The 13,276-nt window shown below is 39.7% G+C and overlaps 2 protein-coding genes and 1 long non-coding RNA gene across 4 annotated transcripts in view; 2 read left to right on the forward strand and 1 right to left on the reverse strand.

Annotated features, from left to right (window-relative positions):
• The window catches only part of LOC143182520 (uncharacterized), a 37,836-nt gene extending 36,992 nt beyond the window's left edge, over positions 1 to 844 (forward strand). Inside the window, exon 3 of the long non-coding RNA XR_013002464.1 lies at positions 787 to 844. This is a non-coding gene — a long non-coding RNA (uncharacterized LOC143182520). The remainder of the gene's footprint in view (positions 1 to 786) is intronic.
• A 6,940-nt stretch (positions 845 to 7,784) lies between these two features.
• Positions 7,785 to 9,039, forward strand: LOC143182519 (thiol S-methyltransferase TMT1A-like). Of its 2 annotated transcripts, XM_076383552.1 has the most exons (4): positions 7,785 to 8,061; positions 8,265 to 8,524; positions 8,627 to 8,870; positions 8,946 to 9,039. In XM_076383552.1, the coding sequence occupies exons 1-4, from the start codon at positions 7,785 to 7,787 to the stop codon at positions 8,999 to 9,001; spliced, it is 837 nt and encodes a 278-aa protein (XP_076239667.1). In that variant the 3' UTR covers positions 9,002 to 9,039. The 2 variants fall into 2 exon arrangements, with proteins under 2 accessions (XP_076239667.1, XP_076239668.1); XM_076383553.1 differs by having other exon boundaries at positions 8,627 to 8,999.
• LOC143182518 (uncharacterized) lies at positions 8,958 to 12,774 on the reverse strand. Its single transcript, XM_076383551.1, has 4 exons — positions 12,544 to 12,774; positions 12,298 to 12,397; positions 12,128 to 12,214; positions 8,958 to 12,050 (listed from the first exon to the last, which is right to left on the reverse strand). Exons 1-4 carry the CDS (start codon positions 12,612 to 12,614, stop codon positions 9,696 to 9,698), a joined length of 2,613 nt encoding a protein of 870 aa, XP_076239666.1. The 5' UTR covers positions 12,615 to 12,774; the 3' UTR covers positions 8,958 to 9,695.
• Between the last annotated feature and the right edge of the window lie 502 nt (positions 12,775 to 13,276).

A 13,276-nucleotide genomic window follows, 5' to 3' on the forward strand; every position in this document is an offset into this window, starting at 1 on the left:
CGATTCTAAATTAAGTTTCATTTGCCAACGCTGTTCAACTCATCAATTCCTCAATTTATCTGTTTATTATAGATCTAGGGAATTTTTATTTCGAAGCAAGTAGAAAGAGCTGGAAAAATAGAAGCTAGTAGGCTCATAACTTCCAGCACATTGAATTTATTCCTTCTCCATCACCCCACATCCTACATCCAAGCATCGTTACTCCAGCAAAGACCACCTACGCTCCATAATCTGAGGAACCACCTCCATGGGAGACAACGAGCCTAATAATTTTCTATTCCGCTAGGCAAGGAGAGGGACGAAGATGGTGGACGCGGCAAAGCGCAAATAAACATATCAAGGGACCCGCCAGGAGGGTGGCCCAGCTTCCTCCTTTTTTCTCTTCTCCCTCTCGATCCCCGTGTCCTCCGTAATCCCAGCGATGGCCTCTACCTGCGCGTACAAGCTCACGTCGGCAGCTGTTCTCTAATTGAATTATCTAGTTTCCAATTCGACGCGGAGATTTCGGGCGAAAGGGCCGACGAAAAGTCATGATGACTAAATATTGAAAAACATGCCAGAGTATTGTCGGCGTTTGGCCCCTGGCCTCTTTCTTCCCGGGGGCGGGGCTGTCGATTTGTGAGAGCCTTTGTTTGCGGTGGCGAGGCCCCTTTATGCCAGCATCCAGATGCTGCTGGCAAAAGTAACGATGACGATGGGTGGCGGTGACGGTGATGGCGGTGGAAAAGCTCTGGGATCCGCGCCCGACGACGGCGATGGTAAACGTTTCGCTTTTTGCTTTTCCAGGTATGGAAACTCGGCGTGGCGAACAGGATGAAAAATAGGCGCCTCGGTTGATTTGGATTTAGTATTCAGTCTTCGCTGGAGGGATGCACTGGTCTCTGGGCAAGTTCAACAGCTGGTGAGTGAATAAGATTTATGGAAAGTTAGCAATTAAAATTGGGAAAGAAGTTACGAAATTAGTAATTGGGAAGATTGGAGAATTAAAAAATTAGGTACAGAAAGTAGGGTTTAATCTCGCATAATAGTGAACAACAGAAATTTTTCTTTAACTTAAAGTCACTGGACATACAATAGAACAATAGCTTCCACATCCCCACTGCTTCCCATAAAAAACAGCACCCTGCGTATTTTAGGCAATAGCTCCAATAATTTCAATGGCTGAGTTAGATTCGCCACGGGTCAAAAAGTGTATCGGTCGTAAGAATCGTCGAGGACGAAGATCCTGCAGCGCAGAAAGTCTCGTCATGATAGGATATTAGTGTTTTACGACATAGCATTATCCGTGTCGTCACGGATGTCACTCAGGACCCGTTTCCTTCGTCGCAACGTCTCTCACGCGACGCTCCTCTCTCTGTCTCTCCGAGAGAGGGGCACGCTGACTTTTGACGACCATGGGAGGGGAAAGAAAAATGCGACTTTGTCGTTTACGAGATCACTATTGATCCAGCCGGTCATTGTTCACGGAGCATCCTGAAAAGGATCAGGCAGGAAGCCTCGCCGTCGCTTCCTTTTTCCTGAACGAGCCTCCACGGGATCTGGGGACGTTTAACCGTGACGCAATGAACATCAGTAATTTAAAACCCCTGGACACTTCGACCACCCGTTGCCTTTCGACTTTTGCCAACTCCTCAATGCCCACGCTCACTGCAAAAAGTACTTAGAATCAGGAGAGAAAAATATCCTCCAAGTTCCTACTGTATGCACTTGTCAGTCCATAGAAAATTCTCTATCGCAGACCTTAGATAATCAAATACCAACTAATTAGAGCCCCGAAATTCCAGGCCCTTAGGAAAAGCTCGACCACACAGAGAGAAACACTGAAACAGCCCCCTCTTCTCCCTCCTCTCAATCGGTCCCAGATTGGGGGGTGACAATATATAAGAGGGAAAAGAACAGAGGCGCTCTGTTTCCCAACAGAGGCCGATTTGGAGAGAAAATATTTGTCGGGGCCCGCGTGGAGCCGGTTTCGTGAAGGTGGAGCCCCCAAAACGAGGATCCCTTTTTTCTTCCCTTCCACGAAAGAGATCGGCGCGCTCTGCAAAGGGAGCGACGCCGATGCGCGGGTGGAGTGCCACGTCGGCTTCTTTCTGTAGTTCGATCGTGGGCGGAGCGTCGCGGTGCGCGGCGTCGTGTGTGAAGCAGAAATTGTCAATGGACGGTATTGTTGGGTCGTCGGTGCGTGGCGGGAAATAATAAATGGCCGAACACAGCCATGTTTCGGGGGGCCCCTTGAAAGCGCGACGCAAGGCACAGCACACCCCCTTTTCCCTTCGTTCTCGATACTGTTAATGCGCGAAATCTTTGCGCCGCCGCGACGGATGCAGCCTCCCTTCCTGTTCCTCGCACCTTTGCCTCGAACAACATGGAATCCGCTCGCTGGATTAGGCCACGTAAAAAGAGGAAAGGGTGGGTCTCGGAAAGGGGTGGCGCAACATTCAGGATATTTGACATCTCTATATTGAGAAGAGGGATGAGCTATTTTCCATGAGAACTACTGTGCAGAGGGGGAGTAATACAGTGTTCAAGAAAATTATGACATAGACAAATTTTCGGCAAAAGTTGCTCAACTTTGATTGACGATAACTCCGGGAAAAATGGTCGTAGGATCATGATTCTTTTTTTAAATTGAAGTCCAGAATTTTCACTTTAAGGTAGCATGTCTCAATTTTAAGTCTGATGTTTTTTCAGTAGTGTAACCTCTTACATCTGAGACCATGTTTATCATGTTGATAATTGCAAAGTTTGACGGTACGTCCAGACATGCACAAATTTTTTTCGGGGATGCGGTTACCACCAGCGTAAAATTGAAACCTTCCCCTCTAATTTAAAAAAAAGATCAACTCGCTACGATTTTTTTTCGCAAAGTTACAGCACATCAAAGTAACCCTTGCATTTTAGAGCACATCGGGTGGTGTCAAGACACGACGGAAATGCAGGGGTTACTTTGAAGTCCTGTAACTTCGCGAAAAAAAATCGTAGCAAAATGATCTTTTTTAGAGATTGAAGGGAAAGGATCCTAGTTTATGCTCCCTTGAATAAAATTCTCGAAAAAAATTTATCCGAGCCTGTGCATCCCCTCAAAGTTGGCAATTTTCAACGCGACAGATTGCAAAGTTTGACAAAATGCAGGGACTCGCGAAAATTTTTTTCAGGGATGCTGTTTAAGGGAGCATAAACTTGGATCCTTCCTCTTCAATTTATAAAAAAGATCATGTCGCTACGATTTTTTTTCACGAAGTTACAGAACTTCAAAGTAACCCCTGCATTTCCGTCATGTCTGGACACTACCCGATGTGCTCTAAAATGCAAGGGTTACTTTGATGAGCTGTAACATTGCGAAAAAAAATCGTAGCGACATGATCTTTTTTAGAGATTGCAGGGGAAGGATCCTAGTTTATGCTCGCGGAAGCGGAATCTCCGAAAAAAATTTTCGCGAGCTACTGCATTTTGTCAAACTTTACAATCACCCGCGCTGAAAATTGCCAACTTTGAGGGGACACACAGGCTCGGGTAAATTTTTATCGAGAATTCTATTCAAGGGAGCATAAAATAGTATCCTTCCCCTGTAATTTACAAAAAAGATCAACCCGCTGCGATTTTTTTTCGCAAAGTTACAGCACATTAACGTAACCCTTGCATTTTACCGCACATCGGGTGGTGTCAAGACATGACGAAAATGCAGGGGTTACTTTGAAGTCCTGTAACTTCGCGAAAAAAAATTGTAGCGACATGATCTTTTTTAGAGATTGCAGGGGAAGGATCCTAGTTTATGCTCGCGAAAGCGGAATCTTCGAAAAAAATTTTCGCGAGCCCCTGCATTTTGTCAAACCTTGCAGTTTGTCGTATTGAAAATTGCCAACTTTGAGGGGATGCACAGGCTTCGGTAAATTTTTTTCTGGGATGCTGTTTGCAGGAGCATAAAATAGGAACCTTCTCCTCTTATTTAAAAAAAAGATCAACTCGCTGCGATTTTTTTTCGCAAAGTTACAGCACTTCAAAGCAACCCCTGCATTTCCGTCATGTGGTGGCAGTACCCGATGTACTCTAAAATGCAAGGGTTACTTTGATGTGCTGTAACTTTGCGAAAAAAAATTGCAGCGAGTTGATCTTTTTTGTAAATTACAGGTAAAGGATCCTATTTTATGCTGCTTTGAATAAAATTCTCGAAAAAAATTTACCCGAGCCTGTGCATCCCCTCAAAGTTGGCAATTTTCAGCGCGACAGATTGTAAAGTTTGACAAAATGCAGGGGCTCGCGAAAATTTTTTTCGGAGATTCCGCTTCCGCGAGCATAAACTAGGATCCTTCCCCTGCAATCTCTAAAAAAGATCATGTCGCTACAATTTTTTTTCGCGAAGTTACAGGACTTCAAAGTAACCCTTGCATTTTAGAGTACATCAGGTAGTGCTAACAGATGACAAAAATGCAAGGGTTACTTTGAAGTGCTGTAACTTTGCAAAAAAAAATCATAGCGACATGATCTTTTTTATAGATTGAAGGGGAAGGATCCTGTTTTATGCTCCCGCAAACGGCATCTTCAAAAAAAATTTTAGCATCTCTGTATATTTTCTTGAGTTTCGAGAAGCGTATGAATCATTGTTTTTTTATTGAATAATTCTTAAAAAACTCTTATCGTTTTAAAAATGATTTCTCGGCACCCCTTTTGCGTCATATTTCGCACAAAATTTCCCAAGGTGGAAGCGTCACCCTGAACGACCCGCTCGAAGGAAATTGCCAACCGGAAGAAAACTGTGTCCTCGTGTCAGCGTGTTGCCGTGCAGCCTCAGGAGAATATAGGCGGTCGTCGTAAATCAAGAGCACGGTCTGCCGCTTTCACGGTGCTCCATTCTTTCACGGCGATCTCCGAGCGTCTCCTTCATGCATTGTGATCGTTTACGACTTGTTTGATCGCGGACGCATTGTCGCGACTAGTTAATGCATTTATTAGTTTACAGCTCTTGGTGCCGGTACCACGCGACACTTCCTTGAAATATAACGTCGATGCTCGAACGTTAAAGGATACCGAGGCACCTTGAGCCAGCAATTAAAGCCTGGAGTCGTAAAGTCGGAGGTCATTTCCTTCTTTCCACGCTAATAGCCCGTGGATTATGTCTTCCTTGTCCGGTATAAATATTTACCCATTGCTGAATTAACACCTGATACGATTAAAAAGGTTTTTCTTTTGAAAGTCGGTTCAATTATTTTCGGTGTTTCCTTTTATTTCCAAAGCTGTCATTTTATTTTCCAAATTAAAAGCTTGCCTGTCGAATGGTGAAGGGTTGCTTTTCATTTTTTTTTTGTCGTGACGAAGTATCTGGGGAGCTGAAAAGTATTATTGGAAGAAGGCACTTGGTAGAGGCGATATTTTTTATTTTACCCCGCGTTACTTCACAGTGCTTCTTAAACAATGATCTGTGCCAGTGTTGAGGGATGAAAGCTTCGCGAAAGCACACACGAAGAACCCTTGCAGCTCGCTCGTGCTAAGGACAATGGCGGCATATTGTGAAAATATTGATTACGATTCGCCAACAATGGAGACAATGCCGTCGACTTCGCTGCCGTGGCGGCACTTGAAAAAAAGAGCTTCTTCTCGAGGAGTACGTCTTGTATGCCTCACGGCATCGTGTTTCGCTGAAGTCGAATCGCTCCCGCCTCGAATACATTAAGGGTAGTTCGTTGTACCGGGGTAAAAATATCTTCAATCTTCTTACCTTAACAATATTTTTAAAAAAAAAACTAAAGGAAAAAATAGTAGCCTGAAATTATTTAAAAAATCAAACCTCAACTGATCATTAGTTTTACATTTAGATAAATATTTTTAAATACTCCTAATTCCAATTTTATTTGTCGAGCCCATAGAAGTGACAGGGTTAATAAATAGCAACTTGTGGTAATAAATAGCTGGTTCTTATCACCCATTTTAATACTCTTCTATAGAAAAAAATATACTATCTTCCTCTCATCATTTCTCCTCAGCTGGCCAAGTGCGTGCGATATAAAAGTAGCAACGACAGCATTTAAATATTTTTCACTCTCGAACGATCAAATAGATAGGTGGGCGGTTCGCTTCGTGCTCGGCAATAAGCTGTCGAGGTACTCGAAGCTCTGTTCACGCGGGTTGTACGTGTCCAACTTAAATTTGCTGACGCGCCCTCGGGCATCCTCGAGCAGAAAGACAGAAAACGGTATTGGAGGGTTGGAGATTCGACTACCACAAAATTTCGTAATCGCAGAGGTAAAAAGTTCTCCCTGAACCTAGAAAAAGTGGATCCAATTGAAAAATATTTTCTCTTCAAGTTGAAGTAGGTTCTTTTAATACCACATGATACGCAAACGCTATGAAATCACTCGATTTCTAAATCTAAAAAGTCGTCCAATATTTACCTTCAATAAGTCAATACTCTCTGCAAATACTGATCACCTCAGAGAAACCACTGTCAGTCAATATTTATCAGCACAGCCTTCAGAATAGACATTGCTCTTCCAAGCCAGTCGACCCAAGGCATCCAAGACGATAAGAAGCTCTACCCTTCCCCTGAAATCTCTCGAAGCGCAGACACAAGGGCCACTTAATAATTAGCTGAACGAATATTTGTAAGCGATCGTAACCCAACAAAAGCCCCGATCAACGAAGTCTGATTTCGAGCAGTACTCGCTGGCCCATGAAGATCGATTCTCAGGTGCTCCCACGATTCCTCCCGAGGAGGAAACAGGCCACGGAAGCAGAGAGCATTGCGAGCGGCGGCTGTTCATCCGACGAGTGCGTATCGCGTGGAACAAAGGCTGGCTAAAAGTCGGCGGGCAGTGGGACGAGAGGAAAGGCGGTACAGCAGTGTACGATTTTTTAACGACGATTCTCTCGAATCAACGAGCCATTACGAAAACGGTCGGCCTCCTCTCCTCCCCGATGCTAACAACAAAACGCCTCTCCGTGGCCGGGCGGAATGCCCCTGAATCGGGGCGAATTTCGAGTTTCGCTGTGCATGTGAAAACGCGGAGGGTTCCGAGGCCCGATGCGTGCAGACGCGGTGGGCGCGAGCAAAGAGGCGAACGAATGCGCGCACTCGCTCGAGAGACCAAATTGATCGGGCCCCGGTTTTTGTTTGTGGTCACTCTTTAAAAAAGAAAGAAAACCTCGAGCGACAAAGAATCATGCTCCCCCTTTGCGCCCGATATGCTCGACGAGCCCCTTTCCCTCCCTGCCCCCCCCCCCCCCCTGCCCCCCCTTTTGTTCGATTCCGCGCTCTTTCGCGCATTCCGAAAACGCGAGACCTCATTGTTTGGCTTCTGTTCCTGGCGAACGACTCGCTCTCGCTTGGGCCTCGAAGGTTCTCTAGCTTCTTCTTCCTTGATGCTTCTTGCAATTTTGGGATTTTACTTGCTTAGGTTCTGGATGCAGGAGGTTTATTATTTGAGAGTGGATTTCATTTGGAGACACTTTTTTAGAGGTTCCAGGGACGCTTCAGAAACTCTGGATTTTTGCATATTGCGACACATTTATTGGTACAGTCTCCTAGAAAGTATTTCATTTTAAGAAAACATAGCGCAGTGCTTATCTTATCGTTATTATGATTAGCTCCCGGCTTGTGCCAGCCTCGTGTCAAAGTTGCTTCTGACGAATGTTTACTCGAGAAGTGCGATTCATGAAAAGAACTGTATCCGCGATTAATTTCCTAATTCGCCGAGGAGATTTTCATGGAGTCTTAAAAAGAAAAAGTATCAGCCACCATCTATAATCGGTCTCTCACACTCTGATCCAAATTCACCAAGCGTATAAGAAAAATGAGCAACAGTGATTTGTGGATGCGCGATATAATCACTAGTTACGGAGTAGTGACTTTCATTTTCATATTAACAGTAATTTGGATCCACCAGAGATGGTCAGATCTCCAGAGGAGCATCTTCAAGTCTTACCTGACAGGATTCGAGGTGGAATGCGCGGAACTAACTGCACCCTATAGAAAACACTTGTTCGAACTATTGGAAAATATGATTTCCAATGATGGACTACTACGATCCATGGATTGCATCCGCCTGCTCGAGATTGGAGTCAAAACGGGTGCGCATACGATTTAAAACTGCAAGCTGCATGCGCTTTTTCGCTAACCCTGACGATGCAACGCCAAAAATAGCTTAAAGGCACTTGAATCGAGGTAAAAAGGAAGGAGTAAAAAAGATTGAAACATAGGAGGGAAGCTTTCATTGTCGAATCAACTAGAGAGAGAGATCTTTATGCACTCAGGTTAATTAACATTGTTGCAGGAGAGAATATACCATTTTACCCAGACAACACGCATCTGATTGGCGTTGATCGAAATGTGAGATTAGCGGAGTATCTCATGAAAGGCAGTCGTTCTTGGCAATTTTCCCATATTATTATTGAACGACTAATCGTTGGCGACGGAAGTCACCTGGAGGATGTGCCTACTGGATGCGTGGATGCAGTCGTAACCACGAGGTCACTGTGTTCTGTGACTTCGATAGAGTCAACACTTCGGGAAATTCTCAGGGTATTGTCGAGGGTAATGTAATTAGCATATTTCGTGACAGTGATGTCTTTTATTGGTGGAAATAGCCTAAAGTAGGAGGACTTTCTTCTTAAGTCATACTGCTACTTGTTTCAGGGTGGTCTGTACTTATTCATAGAGCACGTGCCAGAGAGTGAAAGAACTTTCGTAGGATGGTTGCAGAAAGTGTTATCGCAAAGTAGAATATGGCCTTCTTTTTTTGGTGGTTGCCATCTGGATGTGAATCTTATAGGGTATATTAAAAATGCTGGATTTGAACGCGTCACATGGGACACTTTTACTTTGGACAGCGACACGTCGCTATCTTTCCATTTTACTCTTACGAGACATCACGTAATAGGTATAGCAATTCGATAACTAAAATCAATGTAGAAAAGGTGGATGCAAAATAAAATAAAAATATCATTAAATACAGGGAACAAAAATATACACAACATCAGTAAAGTATATTTGCCAATTAGTATATTATAGGCGTATCAAACAACTGTTTTATAAAAACATATTTAAAAAACATAATTAGAAACATAAAAACCATATGAAGAGATAGAAATTAAACTATAATGAAAAATAGTTTTTATATTTCAAACGATGTAATTTTAGTACATTACAAGTCCTTTATTCTTGCCAATTTTACATTGCGTTAGTACGCATAGTACGTCAATCCTGTACAGGGCAAAGCATTAACTCTTTTCACTTGGTATATATTTAATATTTTTTTCATACGGTAAAAAATGTTAAATACAAAAGTTTTACTTTATACAGGCGTAGTGAAAAGAGTTAATGTACCACGCTGGACATCTAAAAGATATAATACTATACTCTTATGCTAAAATATAAAAATGCTTCTCGTCACAATACTTCGGCGTTTCTCAAATCAGTATTCAAATTACTACTTCTCAATTAAATTTGTATTTAGTTAGTATATTTTGTTTGGCCTACCTCTGGTAAATAATGTTATAAAATTCTATAATAAAAATGTATACTATACTTAATCAATATTTTCCTTATTATATTTACTAAAAATCATTCAACGAGCAATAGCAAAGTATTTGATATTTTTTAGTTCACGCTGATAAAAGGGAAAGAGGAACAGTTCCAATAAAAATAACGATACTTATATTGTACATTTTTAGAAAGATATAGAGATTTTCTTACGAAGTAATCATCAAAGAAACGATGATGCTTCAGAGTCTGAATCAAGCATTTTCGTTTGAAACTGTAGACGATACGTTTTCAATTTGTTATCTGTTTGAATGTTCCCATTAATTAATAGACGTTTTTTATTATTTAATATACGTGGAGATGCAGTTAATTTCGGAGAAAAGTGCTTTGTTTTTGATAACTTAAAACTCCGTGCACTTGAGTCTATCATATGATTTATATTTTTCTCTTTGCTTAAGTTTTGACTTAATATCGTATTAGATGAATTTACATTTCTATTATACGTTGATTCATTTATAAAATTCAGAAACTCGTCATCATCGTCAGAAAATAAAAATTGTTGTGCTTGCGATTTTGCTTTTCTTGGTTTACTCATCCGTATGGAGTGACGCGTACGACTATACTCATTCTTATAACTACTTTTTGATGTAGCAGAATGCGATATCATATGAGTATTTTGTTCTTGATTTTGTAAATTCTTTTTTCGTGGTGACTGTCTTAACCATCTAACATCGGGATGTTCTTCTTCTGATTTTTTCGCTGTAGATATATTTTTATTATTTTCTTGTTTGGAAATATCACTAACTGAATCTGTTACCTTGTCTGTGGACAATTCTCTCTGTATTATTGCTGGCTTTTTAAGTACAACACTGTTATCTGCTTTTTTATTGTAACTGCACGTTTTTACTAATGCAGAAGAGGGCTGATCATTTTTATGTAAAACAGAAAAATTACTTGTGCTACTGTCAGAAGTTTGACATTCAATTATTAAAAGAGTACTTTTGTCACTCTCTGTATCATCAGTCACATTTATTACTGTACTTTCAAAATTTTTTGAAATAGTTGGACTTTTAACAGTTTTATCTTGAATAGCTTTTATTTCAGACTCTGATAGTTTCTGCAAACAAACTATTGGATTCACATGTTTTACATTTGTTAATGCATCGTTTGATTTATTCTGTGTTATAATATGAAATCCTGGCTCCTCGCGTTTCTGAATATCAGATACTGATGATTGGTTTAAGTGAACTGTTGAATTTAAATTACTATGTCCCGTCGTTGGCGTCGCGTTAATTTTTGTATACTTTAGAATATCAGATTCTGATAGCCGCTTCAGAGAAACTACTGGATTCAAATGATTAATAACTATTAAATTCAAGTTTCTCTTGTACATTTTCTTATTCGACTTTCTGTTCTTCTGAATAGTAGTCACTGGCAATCGTTTTAAAGAAACTGTTGGACTTAATTGAAGTTTTTTATTTGTACTTACACTTTTTACGGATTGATCAGTTGATAAAGATATATCTGTACTCTGTTCATCAATAGAGTGTGCTGAATTTTTTTCAATAAAATTATTTACAATGCGTAGAGGAAACAAATTACGACGTTTCTTTAAGGCAGATGATACTGATAATTTATCATTGAAAGAATCATTGGTAATTTTTCTTCTTTTATGTTTAATAGGACTTAATACGCTAAATCTGCTACCATTCAATTTCTTTTTGAACAGACCTAAGTGAGTAATTCTTCTTTTCTTTTTAACTTGTTTCATTTTACAAACAGGATCTAAAGCAGGGTGCAGATTGGATTGCAATTCGAACATTGTATTCCTATTATTGTTAGTTTCGCGAACGAGATCAACTGGTGAATCTCTACCACTATACAACTTCTTACGATGATTTAATTTTGTACTATTTTCTGTTAATACAGACCTTTCATCAAATGTTTCGTTACTGCAAGAATTCTGGATATCCCTCTCTTCAATTATAGATGTTAGCTCTGTACTGAAAGGATCATTGTTTGTGTGTACAGTATTATAATTTGATACATCATTTTCAATATCTTTCTCCACATTGTTATTGTTTTGTTGTATCCTTGGCTTTAACATGTTTGAAGAAGATGTCAGAGAATATGTACTGCTACTACAATTGTCAGACAGTTTGTCCAGGATCAGTTGCACAGTTTTCCTTCTTATTTCATGACTTTCAGAGTTTACATTCTGAATATCTGTTACTGTATTCCCTTTAGCTCCCTCTACAATAGCCATAGTTTCTTCCTTATTAGTTGTATTCATATTTGATAAAATGTATGCAGCAGTATCAACAGAAGTACTAGAAGATTTCTGATTAGATCCTTCTCTTTCACAATATTCATTTAATTCTTCTACAGTTGTTGAACATAAATCATTGAAATCGTCATTATTCATTAGCTCATTACATTTTGATTTGTTATTTTGATCCATGAGTATTTTATAAGGAAAATTACCAGTATTGACCCAGTATTGTATTACACTTAATGGTTTAGTCTTTCCACAAGAGTCAAGTGTGTTGTTGAAATCCAATTCCGTATTATCAAAAGACTGAAATATGTTACAATTCTTACTTAAAAAAAAAAAAAGATACTTCAATAGAAAGGTACATAATAATCAATACTTACACAAAATTGTTTTGAATTCACTGGTTTAAACTGCTTCCAAGATTTGAGTGTGACAAGGTCTATTATTTCATGGTGGTCAATATGGGACTGAAACACATCATAATCCTTATATAATGAAGATATTCTAACATGAACATATCTAAGATAAATCATATAAACACTATAACAACCTTTTTTAAGTATTTCCTATAATATCTACTCCAATATATAGCTCTTCTTTTTATAATATTTCTGGGTGCAACAAACTTTTTACAATCAAGTCCTACAATCCTGGAACAGAGGTACACACGCGGTTAAATGATTAATGAAAGGATAGATTCACGTTGCGCAATTGAAACTTAAGCTACAAAGTGTACACTGTTCACTCTCGAGATGGATCTTATGACAAAAATAACCTATATTGACGATCGACTAACCTGCTAATTCCTTCGCAATAAGACTGTGAAAGTTGATCATAGGAATTCTCAGCACTTATTTCATTTTCCATAGCGTGTGTATAACAGCTTTAATAAGCATTGCAACAGACAAATTCTCTGTTGAATCATGATAACAAACAAATGTTTATAGTTCAACACGACATCTAGTCCGTTTTTTGAATGTAACCGGTAAGCATCACGAATATTTTATTTTATTTCAGATCAGAAAGTTTTGACGAATTCCATAGCAATGATTCGAAGAGAAATCTGACTGTTCCATTTATTAAAAAAATAATGTAAAAAAATATTAAAAAATTAATTATCAGCTACTACTTATTCACTTTTTAGGAGGCTATGACACTGATCTGTAAATACTAGATACGATATGGTCGTAAATTCTTGTGACCAATTGAACTGCACAATTTTTTAGAACAGACCATACACGCCACCTGGGCGGAGTCACTGATACTAAGATATTTCAAATTGACTTCTGGCGCCCTCTGCGTTTACGAACGATGGCTTTAGAAATCGCTGTATTATACCTACTTAAATTTGTTAAATAATTCATTATTATATTTGCAAAACTGTCTAGTCTAGTCGCTTAATTTACGTGCAGCGTAAAGTGGGAAAGATCAAGGTACTCATTATTGATCGTATGTTCACAGATAGTGATAGCGTTGAAAATCAGCCGCAAGGAGTAAGATAGGTGTATTAGGAAGTAATGACCTTTCTT

This window comes from Calliopsis andreniformis, chromosome 8, assembly GCF_051401765.1.
Source record: "Calliopsis andreniformis isolate RMS-2024a chromosome 8, iyCalAndr_principal, whole genome shotgun sequence".
Classification (NCBI taxonomy): domain Eukaryota; kingdom Metazoa; phylum Arthropoda; class Insecta; order Hymenoptera; family Andrenidae; genus Calliopsis; species Calliopsis andreniformis.

What these genes read in the sequence shown, in the direction of transcription:
- LOC143182519 (XM_076383552.1), top strand. Translation starts at nt 7,785, where the DNA reads ATGAGCAACAGTGATTTGTGGATGCGCGATATAATCACTAGTTACGGA. An exon ending in CGAGATTGGAGTCAAAACGG is followed by an intron (nt 8,062 to 8,264) that starts GTGCGCATACGA and finishes ACATTGTTGCAG; the next exon opens with GAGAGAATATACCATTTTAC. An exon ending in TACGAGACATCACGTAATAG is followed by an intron (nt 8,871 to 8,945) that starts GTATAGCAATTC and finishes CATTAAATACAG; the next exon opens with GGAACAAAAATATACACAAC.
- LOC143182518 (XM_076383551.1), bottom strand. Translation starts at nt 12,614, where the DNA reads ATGGAAAATGAAATAAGTGCTGAGAATTCCTATGATCAACTTTCACAG. An exon ending in TATTGCGAAGGAATTAGCAG is followed by an intron (nt 12,398 to 12,543) that starts GTTAGTCGATCG and finishes CCTCTGTTCCAG; the next exon opens with GATTGTAGGACTTGATTGTA. An exon ending in TGAATTCAAAACAATTTTGT is followed by an intron (nt 12,051 to 12,127) that starts GTAAGTATTGAT and finishes AACATATTTCAG; the next exon opens with TCTTTTGATAATACGGAATT.